The sequence below is a fragment of the Osmerus eperlanus genome, chromosome 2 (assembly GCF_963692335.1).
Source record: "Osmerus eperlanus chromosome 2, fOsmEpe2.1, whole genome shotgun sequence".
NCBI classification, from domain to species: Eukaryota; Metazoa; Chordata; class Actinopteri; order Osmeriformes; family Osmeridae; genus Osmerus; species Osmerus eperlanus.
The window spans coordinates 23,160,489-23,177,109 of NC_085019.1; the positions used below are offsets into that span (position 1 = coordinate 23,160,489).

The 16,621-nt window shown below is 46.0% G+C and overlaps 1 protein-coding gene across 2 annotated transcripts; it reads left to right on the plus strand.

The window, feature by feature from the left end:
* The first annotated feature begins 356 nt into the window (after window positions 1-356).
* Window positions 357-14,044, plus strand: si:dkey-89b17.4 (zinc finger protein 646). Of its 2 annotated transcripts, none has more exons than XM_062454996.1 (6): window positions 357-764; window positions 3,394-3,515; window positions 3,630-6,426; window positions 6,680-7,807; window positions 8,976-9,853; window positions 13,561-14,044. In XM_062454996.1, the coding sequence occupies exons 3-6, from the start codon at window positions 3,851-3,853 to the stop codon at window positions 13,977-13,979; spliced, it is 5,001 nt and encodes a 1,666-aa protein (XP_062310980.1). In that variant the 5' UTR covers window positions 357-764; window positions 3,394-3,515; window positions 3,630-3,850; the 3' UTR covers window positions 13,980-14,044. The 2 variants fall into 2 exon arrangements, with proteins under 2 accessions (XP_062310980.1, XP_062310990.1); XM_062455006.1 differs by lacking the exon at window positions 13,561-14,044 and adding an exon at window positions 10,858-12,856.
* The last annotated feature ends 2,577 nt before the right edge of the window (window positions 14,045-16,621 follow it).

Sequence of the window (16,621 nt, forward strand, 5' to 3'; positions counted from 1 at the left end):
TATTAACGTCCCTTGTGGGTAATTTGGTTTGCAGACAGATTTAGAAAATGTGACTATATTTATAACATCATACACTGAAATTAGTGGATTCTCAATTTAACAGAACACACTTAGACTAAATATGGTGTGACACTTTATCTCTGGCTTTAATTAAATATTTTTGATTGTGTGAATAAGCTACATTGAAGATGCAGACAGTATGTCAAATGCGGCATGTATAAACATGCTGACCACCAGTGCATAGCATCAAAAAAACGTTTTGGAGTCCCATATTATAGGACTTCCCATGTTAGAAGGAAATGATTATTGTAAAATCCAAGACCATAAGATGACCTCAGACTGTCATTTCCCCCGTGATCAACGAAGCTGGGCCGATTTTATGAGAGAAGATTCGCAGCAGCGCCTGTATCAATTGTGGATGTTTTTCTTATTTGACATAGCAAGTCAAGAACAGTGATTTCGCTTAAGGAAAAATGACCCGTTGAAATGTGAAACGAATGCAAAGGACTAACATAAAGCCAGGAGAAGGTGTTTGACGGCTACTCAAATTTTTATTCTGCGCATGATGACGCGCTAAAGTACGTCTGTCTCCGCTTCACACTGCTAGCTAGCAGGAAGTATGTTGAATCGGTTGAAAAAAAGACCGATGAGCCGAAGTCGGTTGTTGATTCGAATAAAAAAACATGCCTAGTCTATGAATTTGCTAATTCTGCATTTCGAGATTAAGCATCATTCATACGGTTGCCACGAACGACAAGCAAGGGGTAAGTTATGAGTCTAAAACGGCCTAAAACCGATGTTTTCCATCAATGGGCCGGAGCGTATTTGTCGAGATCTTTGTGTTGGTTCAGGCTAGCTCAGCTAACCCTGCCTTGCGTGCCACGGTTTTTTTGCATGCAGAGGCGAAATGTCACCTTAGGCAATCAATTCCACCAAATCGTTGTCTTATTGTATACAGAAGTTCGTGCAAATGTAGTATCTCGTACGTATGTGTTTTTGCTACTACATAGTGGGCTTTATTGCTTTTGCAGCTTCCGTTTTCCTCTTCTTTAGCATCGTGGGGGGTAGCTAGCTAGCTTGCTAAAGGCGAACTCGGCCGCATATCTTGCTACCAGGCCAGTTTTTTTCCGTCGCAAATCTAACTGGTCTAGCTTCGCTAGCCGTGAGTATCCTCGTTTGATAGGTGGCTGTACATTTTAGTATTAATGCATTAGAGTATGGATTCTTAAATATACCCGTAAAGGATAGAAACGTCATATTTTAATTACAGAATAAAAGTATTTTCACACTTGACCTAAGATAGCTTGCTAGCTAACAGTCCAATGTTTGCACAGCTAGCTAGTTGGCCAAAATGAAGCTAGCTCGCTAGCACATGCTATCCACTTTGAAAAAATTGCTTGCTAGAAAGCCATTTTCTGGTGAAAATGGATCCCTCTTTCACTATGGAGTGGGCCGTAAGATATGTTAATGTATATGTTAGGAAGTTAGTGTTTGATTTGTTTGCCAACGATGAATTTTGTAAACAAAATTCCTGCGAATAATCCAGCCGCTCCTCCGGCCTTGACGTTGCCTAATTTGGGGAGGCGGCCGATGGAAAAGAAGACGGAATGTCGCGGGGATCGGCGGTAAAGATGCCCTGCTTTTGTCCTACAAAATGCTTAGTGAACTCGATGGAAAAAGACAAGCCAAGGTCAGGTAGCCTGTTTGATTTGCCGCATTCTTAGGTCTGACATTTGTTTAGAAAATATACGTTTCCACCACGCGAATTTTTCTTGCACGTTTGGGAAATTGTTCAATTGTAGTGAAACAACTAATCTCGGTTCTTATTCAAAACAACGCATGTGTAAACAGTAAGCAACGGAGAGTTTACGGTTAAATAAATGGAATGGACATTTTTTTCACAGTTATAATTCGGTCAGTTAATGTCATGTATTATTAGCAAATGCACCAATAGGAATTTTTTCTTTTAGTTTTCCTCCTTCATACAAAGTAACTGTTTGTTTACATAATCGGACTCGACGGGCTTCCAGCTCCTGGTAAAGGAATGCAAAAGTGAGAGTTTTTGATTGTCGGCTCGGATTCAGATTAGTTAGTTTATCATGTTGTTGAAAATGTGTATCCTGTGTGGTCTGTCTGTCCGTATGGAAGTAGCCTATCTTATTTTCGTATAGTATCATGTTATCATATTGTTTTATACTAAATCAACAATAAAATGCAAACAAAAAAAAATCTTAAAATGTCAGTATTTTCTAGAATGATGAAACCCATATTAGAATAAAGCATATTCTGACATACACTTTTGAAGATGGAATATCACAGCTAATTACCATTTACAATATAATTTCTAATTGCAAGAAGCATTAGAATCTCACAGGTTTGCATTTGTTTAGATTAACAGGTAATCTAGAGACCTCAGAAAATCTATTTCACACAAACTATTTAACACCTGAATGTATGGGGGGGAGGGGGGTGTTTTTAGTCAAAAATGTCCCTCAAGTAAAAATATGTATCTTATTCGTTATGCCACCTTCCACCCTTACCTAATACCATTTCCCCCTGTTATCAAAGCCCCTCCCCCTCCACACTCCTGGTTGTATCCATCAATCAAAAAATATCTCCCACACCTTTTTTGTCCTTACAATTTTTTTCTCTCTCCCTCAAAACTGGGTTTTCCTTATCATCTGCTCCAGTGTAAACAACAGCTGACACACGACTATAGCGGACATGCTTTTTTGTGACGTTAGACCCATCTGGCTGTTTGCTACCCAGATCTTGATTGACTTGATGAGACTAGAGCATCCAGATGGCCCGGCGCTGAGGCCCGAGGTTGGGGTGCTTTCCCTCAGGGCATAGGGCTATGACTTCCACATGCTAGCTGCTAGACAAACCCACGTAGGGCTGAGTGTCGATTCTGTTGAGGTGTCAACACGTGACTGGAGGAACAAATACTGGTGTGTCAATACGTCTTGTTGGAGTGACCTGCTGTAATTGTATGTTTCTAGAATAACTGGTTCAATGTTTGGTATTCTAGAGTAGTCCAAATGACAAATGCCTAATCTTATGATTTATGTATTGTTTTTTATTTAAAGAATTTAATTCAATTGTACAATAATTCTATTTCAAACGTAGTTTAAGATTTTTTGTACAATGCTGATCATGTATGCACCCCCCCCCCCCACGCCAATTATCACTACTACTGATTAGGCCAACTTTTAATTTTCATCTTGTGTAATATGTAGTAATTAAACAATGAACACACAATCCATAATTGTTCAATAAAGTGACTTTATTGAACAATTTGAACAATTAAGGATTGTGTGTTCATTGTTTAATTAATATTATATAATATTGATAATAATAAACAAGATTGCCAATGTTTTTGTGTCTTCACAGTAGACATCCAGAGGCTGGTCTTTGTCCTCGACCACCCCTGCCCTGCCCTGCCAGGGTGGTCTTTAACCGCTGTCGGTGAAGACTGATCTTGCAGAACTGGCATTAATAGCATTCCTACACAGGTATCCTACCACTGTTATGGTATTTTGCCTTGGAAGTGCCAGCACTAATTTAAGAATATCTCCTTCCTTAATAGAATTGTTGTTTAATCTAATACCACCTTTATGTTTCCACAGTTTTTCTCTGGTGGCTTGACTGTGTCCAAATCGTCATCTGCCCATCCCTGAATAAGTGGCCTTGAAAGGTTTAAGGAGAAGACAATATCTACAGCTCTGGGAAGGAAATGGCTGCCATCACGGACAGCTGAGAGCTAAGCCTCATCTTTACTCTGCTCACCTTTGCTGTGTTCATTATCTTAAGGACCTGATTTCTCTTAATATATTTGAATCACCTTACTATGGCAATGCATGACATGAGCCGTGCCAAGGGTTTCCCCTGCAAAGAGTGTGACATGGTTTGCCCCAGTACCCCCAGTCTTCTAGAGCACATGAAGGCACATTACCAGCAAGAAGAGAACGGAAGGTTTGAGTGTGAGCAATGCGGCAGAATCTACAAACACGCCGGCAGCTTGGCCAATCATAAGAAATCTCACGAAGTGGGCTCATTCCAGTGTCCAGTCTGTACCAGGACTCTGCCCAACGCTGTTGCCCTTAAGAATCACCTGCGTATCCACACGTTGTCCCCTAGCGCTCAGGCTGAGGAGGAGAACGAGGAGGTGGTCGAAGATGGGGGCCACGATGAGAGGGACTATGGTCTCGCCCAGGACTTGTCCGATGGGTTTGGCCGCAGCCATTTGAATAACAGTGGCATGGGCCACGGCGTCATGCAAAGCCACGATCCCGACGATCACAATAAACAGAAGTCTCCTGGATCTGACGACGCCTGGGATCGTCCCTTCAAATGTGACCAGTGCGACCGAACATATCGTCACCACGGCAGCCTGGTGAACCACAAGAAGTGTCACCAGCAAGGGACGTTCAAGTGCTCCGTCTGTTTCAAGCAGTTCAACAACCTGGCGGCTTTAAATGGCCACGAGCGCACCCACTCCAAATTCAAGCCTCCAGGAGCTTCGATGGTCAACACGTTGCATGATTCTGATCAACGTCCACCGGCTCCTCAGAACGACGACGCGTCTTCCTGCTTTTGCCATTTGTGCCAGGTCGCTTTGCCCAACAAGAGTGACTTCCAGGAGCATATCCTTCTGCACAACGCAGCTTCCTCTTCATTGGGGCTTTCCCGTAGTTTCCCTGGGATAATGCCACACAACCTTAGCTCTGTCCGCTCCCCGACGTACACGCCAGCACTTGGCGACCCTCTGCCACTTCCTCCTCTGCCTGACAAACGTGGCCCTTACGATCCCATGCTCGGACCGCCCGTAAACAACCCCATCTATACCTGTGCTTACTGCGGTGCCGGTCATCCAGATCTGGATAGTCTGAAAGTCCACTACCTGACCCATGACCCCCACCCAGGTTCGCATGGCCAGGAGGGCTCGTCTATTCTCAACACAGATGGGCTGGGCTCAGGCTCTCAGCCCTCAGTATCGTCACCCTCTGGCAGTGGAAGAGTGCAGCAGAATTCGCCAGATGATGGCGAAAGACGGTTCAAGTGTCACGAATGTGGGAAGAGCTACCGCCACGCCGGAAGTTTAGTCAACCACAAGCGGTCCCACCAGACAGGTCATTATCAGTGTACCATCTGTTGCAAGCAGTACCCACACCTGGCAGCTTTGCACAGTCACCTTCGCAGTCATAAGGGCAGACCATCCAACCAGCCCATCAGCAACGACAGCAGCGACTGGCTCTCTTCAGAACCCTTGACGCTTGATTCCCAGCAGAGCTATGCGCAGGAGGGAAGTGGCGCCACCACTCCAATCTCCCTTCCCGGCAACCTTGGGGATGCAGCACACTTCGTCCCAGATGGAGGCCACAGCAGTGGCCTTGATTCGTTGGAGTTTCATGACCGATTTGATGGTTCCCTGGCTCAAAGCAACTCTGGGCATCGTCAGGCAGACAGACATATGTGTGCCGACTGTGGAGAAATGTATGGAGACATCTCCGGCATCAAGTCCCACATGTGCCCCCAACGCCGCCAGCAGCAGGGGGGGATGTCCAACGGCTTTATGGGGAACATGAACTACCACAGCCCTGGTGGCACTTCCCTCCCTTCTGGGGGAGCTGGGAACCTGAAAGAAAGCAGTGGGCAGCGCCGTGCCCAGGACCAGATGCAATACGGAGGGTCTCAAACCCACAGCAACTCCCAGGGAGGCGGCAAGAGGATGAACGATAAGGACGAGGATGACGACGGGGAGGTTTACCAGTGCTCGGTGTGCGGAAACCACTACGCCAGTCTCAGAGCACTGAGGAGCCATTTACGCAGCCATGCAAACAATCCTACAGGAGCGGGGCCATCCAACCTCTCTCCCAACGAGCAGGACTGGAGGATGATCTGCAGCACCTGCGGCCAGAGTTTTGCCAGGAAGCAGGATCTGCTGAACCATCAATTGGTTCATGGACCACAAAGACCTGATGGGCAAGCACAAGGCATGGGGGCAAACTCGACCAACACCAATGGCAAAATGGATGGTCGCAACCACATCTGTGTTGACTGCGGCATGTTCTTTGCCGATCGCCACCACCTGATCACCCACCTGTGTCCTGGCAAGAACAGGGGAGGAGCTCTGAGCAAGGAAGGCTTGAATGGAGCAAAAGGGATGACTGGTGGAGCTGGTGTTAGCGGGGGAGTTGGCGCGGGTGGAAGTCGTGATACGGGAGACCGCCAGGCCATGCCTGTTTCTGGAGAGCGACCTCACCGCTGTGACCAGTGTGGAAGAGGCTACAGGCACCCGTGTTCCCTGCTCAACCACAAGAAATCCCACAAGACTGGAGTCTTTAGGTGCCTTGTTTGCCAGAAACGCTACTACAACCTGCTAGCCCTGAAGAACCACCAGAGAACTCACTTTGACTTGAAAAGGTAAAGTTTTCCTTTGAGATTATGAACAAATGTGTTGCAATAAATTATTTTTAGGAATGATCCCACAAAATCCAAAGTACAATAGAAGGCTCTTTCCACTTGCCAGGCTTTAGTTATGAGAATGCAATGTCATTAGAATCAAATCAAGCTCTCTTTAAATGTGTCTTGTTTCATGTTAAAAGGCGATTAATGAAGATGAAGAAAACCTTGGAACTGTTTCGTATTTTCCAATGATGCATCTTCTGCTCCACAGGCACAAGTGTGAGGAGTGCGGCAAGGCGTTCAAGATCCAGAAGCAGCTCATCAACCACCTTCGCCTCCACGAGGAACACCGAGCCAAGGCGCAGGTGCGTGATCAGAGGATCCAGGGCGTAGCCCCCAACGGATCCCGCTTCCAGCAGGCCGGGCCCTCTCAGCTCCAGTCCATGAGAGGAGAGTCCTCCAAAAGCCAGAACCCCACCATGGGAGGAGGAGTCAAGTACGGCCAGCAGGGATTCAAGAAACCGTACTCCTCGGCTGGAACCTCCAGGCCTCAGAACATCGACCCGTCAGAGGGTGGAAGACGCCCGTTTGCCTGTGACGAGTGCGGACGGACCTATCGGCATGCTGGCAGTCTGGCCAATCACAAGAACCTCCACAAGATCGGAGAGTACCACTGCAACGTCTGCAACTCGACCTATCCCAACCGCCTGGCCATGAAGAACCACCTGCGTCTTCACTTCGCCCTCAAGAAGCACACCTGCCAGGAGTGCGGCAAAGGATTCCGCACCCAGAAGCAGCTGAGCACCCACACCACCGCGCAGCTCTGCAAGGGCGGCGAAGGAACCAGCACTCAGATGGACTACGAATGCGATGGCTGCTGTGAAGGCTTTACTACTGCAGAAGAGCTGGCGGCCCACGACTGTCCCGCCCACCAGCTTCCCTCCTCCTCTGCCTCCCTCAACAGCTCCAGCCTCAGCATGGAGGGAGTGGACCTGGGCCCCGACGAGCGCCCCTACAGCTGTGACCTCTGCGGTTGCTCCTACAAACACGCCAGCAGTCTGCTCAACCACAAGCACACCCACAAGACGGGAGACTTCCGGTGCAACTTCTGCGACAAGCCGTACTCCAACTACATGGCGCTGCGGAATCACATGCGCATCCACACGCAGAAGAAGAGACACATCTGCCACACCTGCGGGAAAGCTTTCCGGCTGGCCAGATTCCTCCGCAACCACCAGAAAGTCCACGAGGAGGGTCACACCCGCTTCGGCTGCCCCAGCTGCGGGAAGAGCTTCCAGGGGAGGTCTGGTCTGGCCAGGCACCGCTGCGGGGACAACCAGGTAGGCAAGGAGGGCAGGAGGAAGGCCGCTGCAATCACGGGAGAAGAGTGCCGGTACACGTGAGTTCTCGTCTGTTGTTCGTGATTCTTGAAGTTGAAAATAGTGAAGATCATAGGTTTCTACGTGTCTATTACAGGTATATGATCTCCAATCCGGCTTCCTCGGGACCATACGCGTGCCGGAATTCGGATTTTTCTGAAGTTTGGACAAATTGATTAGTGGAGAGACCAGATAAGTCAACCCCGTTTGCTTTCAGTTAGCTAATATGCATTCGTTTCCTAGGTTTCCTAGAATCAGAAATGGAATTCGATATTTTTTTTTGTTCTTTTATTTTTTTCCTCTCCAAAGATTGCTATTAACTTGATATAAAGCTGATGTAGTACCAAGTTAAAGTTATGATTTGTGTGTTCCTTTGTACTTGTTTTGATTGTAGTGCTCCTTTGTTTGTTATTCATGGTGTATTACGTAGGTACAATTTTTAAACTGGCTATTTTGAATTGTAATTGTATATTTGATCAGAAGGCCAATGGGTTTTTGTCAAGTGAAGTTACAGAAGATGGTTACAAATGGCTGATGACAGATGAGATGTATTGGTATATTGCTCCCATGAGCCAAAGGCTTTTGTCTTAATGCTGGTACTCTCAAATGACTTAGGTAGAAGTAGAATATTCTTAGTAGGTATTTGGGGTTGGCTGCACTGCACGTTCTTGTGTTATGATAAGACCATTTTATCTATTGAATGTTTAGTTTTTTTGCATAGTTTTATTAATTTAAGGAACCACAGTTCTACAAGTAACCCGGTTTCAGTAGCTTGTGACAGTGTGTATTGGGGTAGGTTTCTGTTTGTGCAGTGCAGAGAGCCACAAATACCTCCTAAGCCTCAATATGAGGCCCACACTGTCAACAACAGTCCATAGCTTCTCCCCTATTACCCACCCATGTTCCCCCACATGATTTGCCTCAGTAGTAGTACTTCTTATAGTTAATGGTAAACCACTTATAGTCATCTCAAAAGCTTAAAGCCGGATTCAAGATCATATACCTGTACGTATGCTTAGGTTATTGTATGAAAATACAGAATGACCATTTAAAAGTGTTTTTTCACTAATGGGAAAAAAAAAGTGGTAACCAGCTAATTAGATGAACTTGGTTAGTTTAGTGGAATACTTAAAGACCAAAGAATCGTTGCTAATAGACATTTTTTTCTTTCCTTGTGTCTCTTCACAGATGTGATCAGTGCGGCCGCTCCTACCGTCATGCCAGCTCCCTCCTCAACCACAAGAACACCCACACCGTCGGCATTTATCACTGCGCCGTGTGCCTCAAAACCTACTCCAATCTCCTGGCCCTCAAAAACCACCGGCGCATCCACTCCGAGACGCGCCGTCATCGCTGCCCCGACTGCGGCAAGGCCTTCCGCGTCTCCTCCCAGCTCCAGAACCACCGCCGGGTTCACCTGAAGCAGCGAGAGCTCACCTGTGGACCTTGCCAGCGCAGCTTCCCCACTCAGGCCAGCTTTAGACTCCACCTGGAGATCAGTCACGGCCAGGCCCCAGTCCCCAGGACCTCCCACCACACCCAGGCCAGGGCCGGGGGCTCCTCAGATCTCGGCTGGGGGTCTGGTCTGGACCTCACCCTGATGCAGGCCCAGGGACTGGACCCCAACGGCCTGCCGAAGCTGAACTCCCCGTCCTCCCAGGGCCGCAGCCGTGGGGTGACGGTGAACAAGTCTCACGTTTGCGACCAGTGCGGCCGCGCCTACCGCCACGCCAGCTCCCTCCTCAACCACAAGAACAGTCACAAGACCGGTGCCTACTTCTGTAACTCCTGCCAGAAGGAGTTCCACAACCTGATGGCCCTCAAGAACCACAGACGGATCCACACCGAACCCAAACGTTATCAGTGCCCAGACTGTGGAAAGTCCTTCCGCGTGTCCACCCAGCTCATCTGCCATCGCCGCATCCACACCAAGGAGAAGCCCTTCTCCTGCCAGCAGTGCGACAAGCGTTTCTCCAGCAAGTCTAACCTCCGCCACCACCAGAAGGTGCACTGGAGCAGCTCATCAGCGCCCCCTACCATGACCATGGGCGCTGCCAGCTTCCTGGGTATGCCCACAGGCCCCTTTCTATAAGTTTGGGTGGGGGGAGGGGCACGGGGAGGGGCTAGTGGGAGGAACAATCAAATGCCAAGGTTTCTGGAGGTGCCAAAACACTCTTCCCACTCTCCTCTTCATTCTCTTCCATCTTCCCACTGGTCTGAAAGTGTCAGGTCTCCTACTCTAATTCTCTAGAGCAGGTTAGTGGTTTAGACACACACAGGTCCTGCATGCAACCCCTGACTCAAGGAGAGAGAGGACACGAAGTGGACTACAGATCGCAGCTCTGGTTAGGACCATGTTTTCATTTCAAGCCCCCTGTAAATCCATCCACACCACAATATGGCTGCCCGAGCTCTCTAACACGTAACAGCCGTGTCCAGGGGACTCCCCGCACCAGGACTACGGCTCACTCGCTCTTATTGTTAGACTCCCACATTAGATCCTGTCGATACCTCTTTCATACATATACTTCTGTTTTCCCTTTTCCCATGTTGTATACACACTAGATGACTGTAAACTCCTGTTTTTGTCCACTTTAAATACCGGTTTCAAAGAGTTCACAGCAAAAGATAAGACCATTCTGATGTCATTGTAGTAATGAGAATCTTATGAAGTCTATCCAAGGGGCTTATTTGACCAATATTTAGTTGTTTTTATCTCCATTCTGATATCTTCTTGACCAACACCCAATTCCCACCACATCCCATCCCATGTGTGATGATGATGAGGATGAGGATGATGATGATTCTTGGATGAAGCCTTTGCTTGCGGCCTTTATCTTGTTGTACTAAAGATGTTGACTAGTAACAAGTTCATTTCAAGTCTCTGTAGAAGTGGGCAATACGTCGGATAAGATATTTGAGATGTTATTTGACGATGTACATATTGAGGTTTTAAAAAGTGAATGTGGTGGTTGGAGAGAACCACATTTCTATAATTTAGAACGTTCCTGAGGGGGTTCTGCTCTCTTGTGAGGTTCTAATTGTTTTTTAACTTGTGTGTTTCTTGCAGCACGAAGATGAGCTTCAAACCTTATTATTCTACAGATGACAGCCTTGCTCGTACATGGCTGTTTTCTTTGTGACATCACATTTGTGTATTCCTCCCATATTTCAAACTGTTTTCTGGGCACCATGTATTTTCAACTTTGCGCAAATAGCTAACGTGTATAGAGGGTAGGCAGTGGTGACGGAAAAAAATTAATTCACGAACATTTAAAACAACAAAAAAAGAATAGCAAAGAAAATGTATATTGTTAGGCCTGTGGCGGAATTTGTTTTTTTCCCTGTATCGTAATCGTACTTCTGACTGTATTATTTACAGTACAACTTTTATAAAAAAAAACAACAAAAAAAACCCAGATCATTGTAGTATGCATTTATTTATATTAACACTTGTATTGGAAAAAAAACGCTAGTCTTAGGATGTCTGAGTTTAGGAGCTGTGTTGTAACTGCCCCCTTTCTGATGCTCTGTCACTCACCCTCATGTATGTATCATTGACATGGAGCCAAGCAAGATGGACTCCAAAGAACACTTGTTACAGTGACTGTAGTCCTCATTTTAAGTCTCAATTTGTTATGCTTTTAAAAAGATGTTTCTGTCCCTTGTCCAATAAAACAAGGAACTGTTCTAATGTGTGTTTTGATTGCAGTACGAAGATTAAGGAACTATTACTGAGATGTTTTTTGCCTTTTACAAGTGATATTGTGACCGTCTCCTCATCGTCAAGACTGGACTCTCCTGTTTCACAAAAAACTCACGTTCAAAGGGATACTTTTGTGAAATGTCAGTGCATTCAGTCATCATTATTTTAAGTTTTTTTTGTTTTTTTTTTGTTACACCTTTATTGTAACCCTTGTATTTATTAGTATTTTTCTTTATTTAATTGCGTTTGACTATTGGAAGCTCTGTGTGAACACTTTCTTTGGGGCACTGGTGCTAGTGAGTGAAATCTAAAGTGACAGTGAAGTGATTTAGGAGTCATGTGATTTAACTAGACCACAAGACAAATGTATATTCTATTTCAACCCTTGCATTTTCACCACAATTGGTTATTAATGTCACCTCCAAACTGAATTTCGGTTAGTCTAGAAAGGTTTGGTTTGAACAAGTATAACCCTTCATCTTAAGTTCTAACTATTTGTTTCCATGCATATATATATATATGTAATGCTTACTATACACTTTTATAAACTATGTTTTGATAATTAATTTCTTAACAAAACCTGTCCATTATAACCCCTAATGCTGAGTACTGAAAATAAATAGCTGGAAAAAGAGTGAAGTACGTTGTGAATCGATCGTCCTTTAAGCGCCACACACATACGTACGTAGCTCACCTTTTTATATCCGTATGTTTGTTTCATGCGAGTGTTCAGTCAGTCTGGGTTGTGCTGTACTGGGAAAGGCTGAAGGATGAGGCAGAAACATGTTGGCGGAAGTATTGACCAGTTCAAGGGCTTTGAAAGGCTTAAGAGGACCAATGGGATTGCGTTGAGATTCAATTTCATTTGGGAGAATGACCAAATTGGTTGTCCGGCTGTGGAAGAATGGGTTTTTATTCCGAATTTAGAGGCATTTGGAATAGTCAACAGGTTTGAGTATTTTTTCAATCCGACCGCAGGAGATCAGACTAATGCTTTGATCTAGTGACAGCGCACAGTTTGGGGGTTTTGTGGCCATTTCCGTTATCTGGGGTTGGAGGTCGTCATGGAATAGCTCAGAAACGCTCAGTTTTTAATCTAAACAGACATCCGAGAGGAGATTAGGTCGTGCCACACTTGGAATCATAAAATTAAAATTGGGATGTTTACTCGCATTTTAGGTCTGGCCCGTAAGCGTTGGTTTAAAGCAGATAAACACATATTTGGTCAAACTTGAGTCTAAATTCTAACACACCCTCTTTTGTACAATGGCCTATGCTCTTCATGTCATATTGTGTTGTAGTCATGTGCATTTCACCTTTCATATTGGCATGTAAGCAATAAAGTTTGTGCTTGACAAAGATCCAGGAGTGTTGATGTTATGAAATGTGTCCATTTAGTTAAATCTTCCTGTGACAGGCTACATGATCAACCTTTAGTCTTGGTGATAAAAACAATCTTCGTGTTTCTTGTGTAGTTGGTGACAGCAGGAACGTTTAGCCTGTATCCTGGTGATTTACCTCTTAAACAGCACAACGCTCTGCTTTGATTGGACGAGAAAAGACTATCTTACATCTAGCCAATTGGAAGGCAGGATGGTGTTCCCTCAGATGAAAGGTGTTTGGAAAATATTAGACGGTTGTGACTGTAGCCGGCATTACAACTTGACGCTTCATGACTCCAGAAATAAACATGTTATTAGTCTTAATGACAGACTACTACCAAAATTTTAGCTTACTATTATCAGCCTCAAATGGCTTCTGTTGATCAATGATTTTGAAATCAATAACTTGCTTGTGCCCTTTGTAAGAAAAATACGGTGTAGCTTTTTCATGTATGAAACTCTGGCACTGTTTGGATTTTTAACTGTAAACCTTCCTTAGTGAAATCACTGATCTGATTTGACCCGACTGCCAACAGATTAGATCAGAGATTAGATACATGATAGGAAGTAGGGTGCGTATGTCGCAGAAGTGTATTCTGAGTCCAGGATGAGACTTTTCTGTATCTGAGATATGTGTCAATCTGTCTGTGATGGTTTTAAGACCTTCATCTTTTCCGTTTTTCAGATGTGTCACCAGTCGGGACGGTAAACAAGTCTTACGTGTGCGACCAGTGCGGCCGCGCCTACCGCCACGCCAGCTCCCTCCTCAACCACAAGAACAGTCACAAGACCGGTGCCTACTTCTGTAACTCCTGCCAGAAGGAGTTCCACAACCTGATGGCCCTCAAGAACCACAGACGGATCCACACCGAACCCAAACGTTATCAGTGCCCAGACTGTGGAAAGTCCTTCCGCGTGTCCACCCAGCTCATCTGCCATCGCCGCATCCACACCAAGGAGAAGCCCTTCTCCTGCCAGCAGTGTGGTAGGAGCTTCTCCAGCAGGTCTAACCTCCGCCACCACCAGAAGGTGCACTGGAGCAGCGCGTCCACAGCCAGGCCCTCCTCCACATTCCTGCCCATCCCCTCTCGACCCTTCCTCTGAGGCCGGGCAGGGGGGCACCGGGGCGTGAGACGGCAGGAGGGGCCACAGGATCGCAGAACCACCTGCAGCCGTCTCTCCCCTCCCACTCCCCCACCCCCTCCACTTCTCTTGGTACAAAAACGAACGACAGCATTGTGACGTTGGAGTTGTCTCGCGGGTTTTGGGTGGTCCCCAAGGTGGATGGAGGGTAGGTGGGTGGGAACACTAATAGCACGGGACCACCCTCCATTGTCCAATTGTAACTCTGCTGGGATATTTATGGTGAACAGTGGAGGGGTCGGGTAATTACGTTATTGTATATAGAATTCTTCCAAGATGTGAGAGGCTCTCTGGTGTTCAGACTGCTTTGTAAGATTGTTAAATGCAGCATAAATAGGAGCTACACACCTTATTCTACAGAAGACGGGCAGCCTTGCTCTTAAACGGATAGTTCTCTAAATGTCAAAATATTTGGTAGTCTACTTTTATATATGTGGAAAAGCAGGTCTCTAAACATACATCTGGCCCTTTTCAGCCAGAGATAGTAAGAGGTGGACAGGAAATGTAGGGGTGGGATAGAGGGGAGGACATGCAGAAATGGCCCAAGCCAGAATCAAACCCTGGCCCCTGCGATAGGCCTTCGGCTCATCGTACAAGCTCTATCCATTGAGCCACTGGGGCTTTGTATTAATATGTATTATGTACATGTCTATTTGGGCTACTAACCAACTGTAATTGGTGTTGTTTAAGATTTTTGTTATTGTGATGGATTAGTAGACAAGTGGTTTTGTATTCTTAGAAGCACAGATGTGCACTCATGGTCACTCCAAAGCAAATAGCATACCAGCAACGTGGGTCTCTGAGAAACCTTTGGTTAGTAAACTGTCCGTTTACCGGATGAACTCTTATTGACAGCACATTTAAACACTTCCATATTTAGTTCTTTGAGGACACTTATTTTTTGACATTTTTCTAACTAGCTCGACCATTTACAAATTTACAAAGTGATATTGAAAGTCAACATCCTGTAAATATTAAGCTGGTACTGCAACTAGTTTCATTTACTATAATTATATAAATAGCGAATATATATATAATGTATTCATAACACTTGTAATAGGAAATAGAAAGCATACGTTTCTGTGATGCCTGGATTTTGGGTGCTGTCTTTCAAGTGTCCCTTTCCTGAAACGTTTTGCTAGATGTCCTGCAGAAGCCTTGGAGCGGAGGTCTCCAGCGCTGTTCCTGCAGAGATACTCTCCCACAGGTTTTCACTCCAACCCTAATCTAGCACACCTGGTTCAAATAATCAGCTTCTTAACCCGTTTAAATCGGGTTAGTTACAACTGGGTTTGGAGCGAAACCCCACAGGAAGGCAGCTCTGCAGAGACAAGATTGGAAACCCCTACCTTCGAGTCTACATTTTAGGCTTCTCTGTTCATTTGATGGGACAGAGACATCAGATATAGGAGGCTAACCGATGTAACACACTACCATGGCTCGGAACTGTCCAACCAAAGTGCCTACGGGATTCATGCGAAAGGTCAGAGTCACGGATGAAGGACTGTGTGAAAACCCTGTTTGCAGCGGCTGTCACACGGCGGCTGTAACATAGCGACTGTAACACAGCGACTGTACCATAGCGACTGTACCATAGCGACTGTAACGTGGGATCCCCTCATGCTTTGGAGTGAGACCCCGCACCTCTCTTGAACAGTGTTGACGGGATGTGGATCGGGTAGAGAGAGAACGAGACCGGCACAAACAGCTTCAGAGCGAACGTTGACTGTGTGTTTCTGCAGGCTGCCTGCTGACAGACCCAAGGGGATCCAGAAGGTGGAAGGATATTTTAAGGACAAGCCTCCTGGAGACGAGGGCTCCTCTAACTGGGTCGAGTTGGCGGAGGAACATCCAGTCTTGTGGTTAGACTTCCACTGCGGCCCACACTGTGCTTTCCCCACGTTTTGGCCTCCCAAGGACCACAGCCCAAGTGCCACGGGACACCTGAGGATCTGGAGGACCGCATGTCCCAGCATGCTGCGCGGTCGACTGTAAAGAACCAGTCCGCTACCGTGACTGGGTTCGCGAGCTTGGTGTCGGCCTCGACTGTTCATGGGCGCTGTGGCTGAGAGGGCGTCCCGATCTCCAGACCAGCTGTTGCTGTGTTGTGGGGACTGGAGCCCCCATATTAACCAGCTAAGGAGCTGGGTGAAGTGTTGGAGGTTAATTCTGGAGACTGTACAGGCTGTTTTAAGAAGCATATGAAAAAGGAAGCTTTAGAATGAGCAGTGAGATTCCTCTGCTTACGACAGAAGGACGCTTTGAAATGTATTTAAAGTACAGTGCTAGTTCTCCTGATGGGATGTGGACACGATGAGGCTCATGCGGTTTCCTCCTTTATATGAATCTTGATCATAATAGACTCTTACGACTATGCTCAAAATGGAAGCGCTTTAGTATTAGTGATTACCGATTTAGTAGCTGTTGAAGAAACAAATTAGGGGAATATTGTTGGTGCGTTGTGTGTGAATTAAAATCCTCTGCAGTTAAACATGTTTATTGTTAACCTTTTCTGTGTGGGTGGGTGGAGTTAGATTTAGGTGGTTGTTTAGGTGGAAAAGCAGATGTCCCCATATATCCTTATTTAATGGTCTTTGGAGTAA

Excerpts from the sequence above, each read along its gene's own strand:
- si:dkey-89b17.4 (XM_062454996.1), top strand. The coding sequence starts at position 3,851 with ATGGCAATGCATGACATGAGCCGTGCCAAGGGTTTCCCCTGCAAAGAG. Across the intron at positions 6,427-6,679 it reads ACTCACTTTGACTTGAAAAG|GCACAAGTGTGAGGAGTGCG; the intron begins GTAAAGTTTTCC and ends TCTGCTCCACAG. Across the intron at positions 9,854-13,560 it reads GGGCGCTGCCAGCTTCCTGG|ATGTGTCACCAGTCGGGACG; the intron begins GTATGCCCACAG and ends TCCGTTTTTCAG.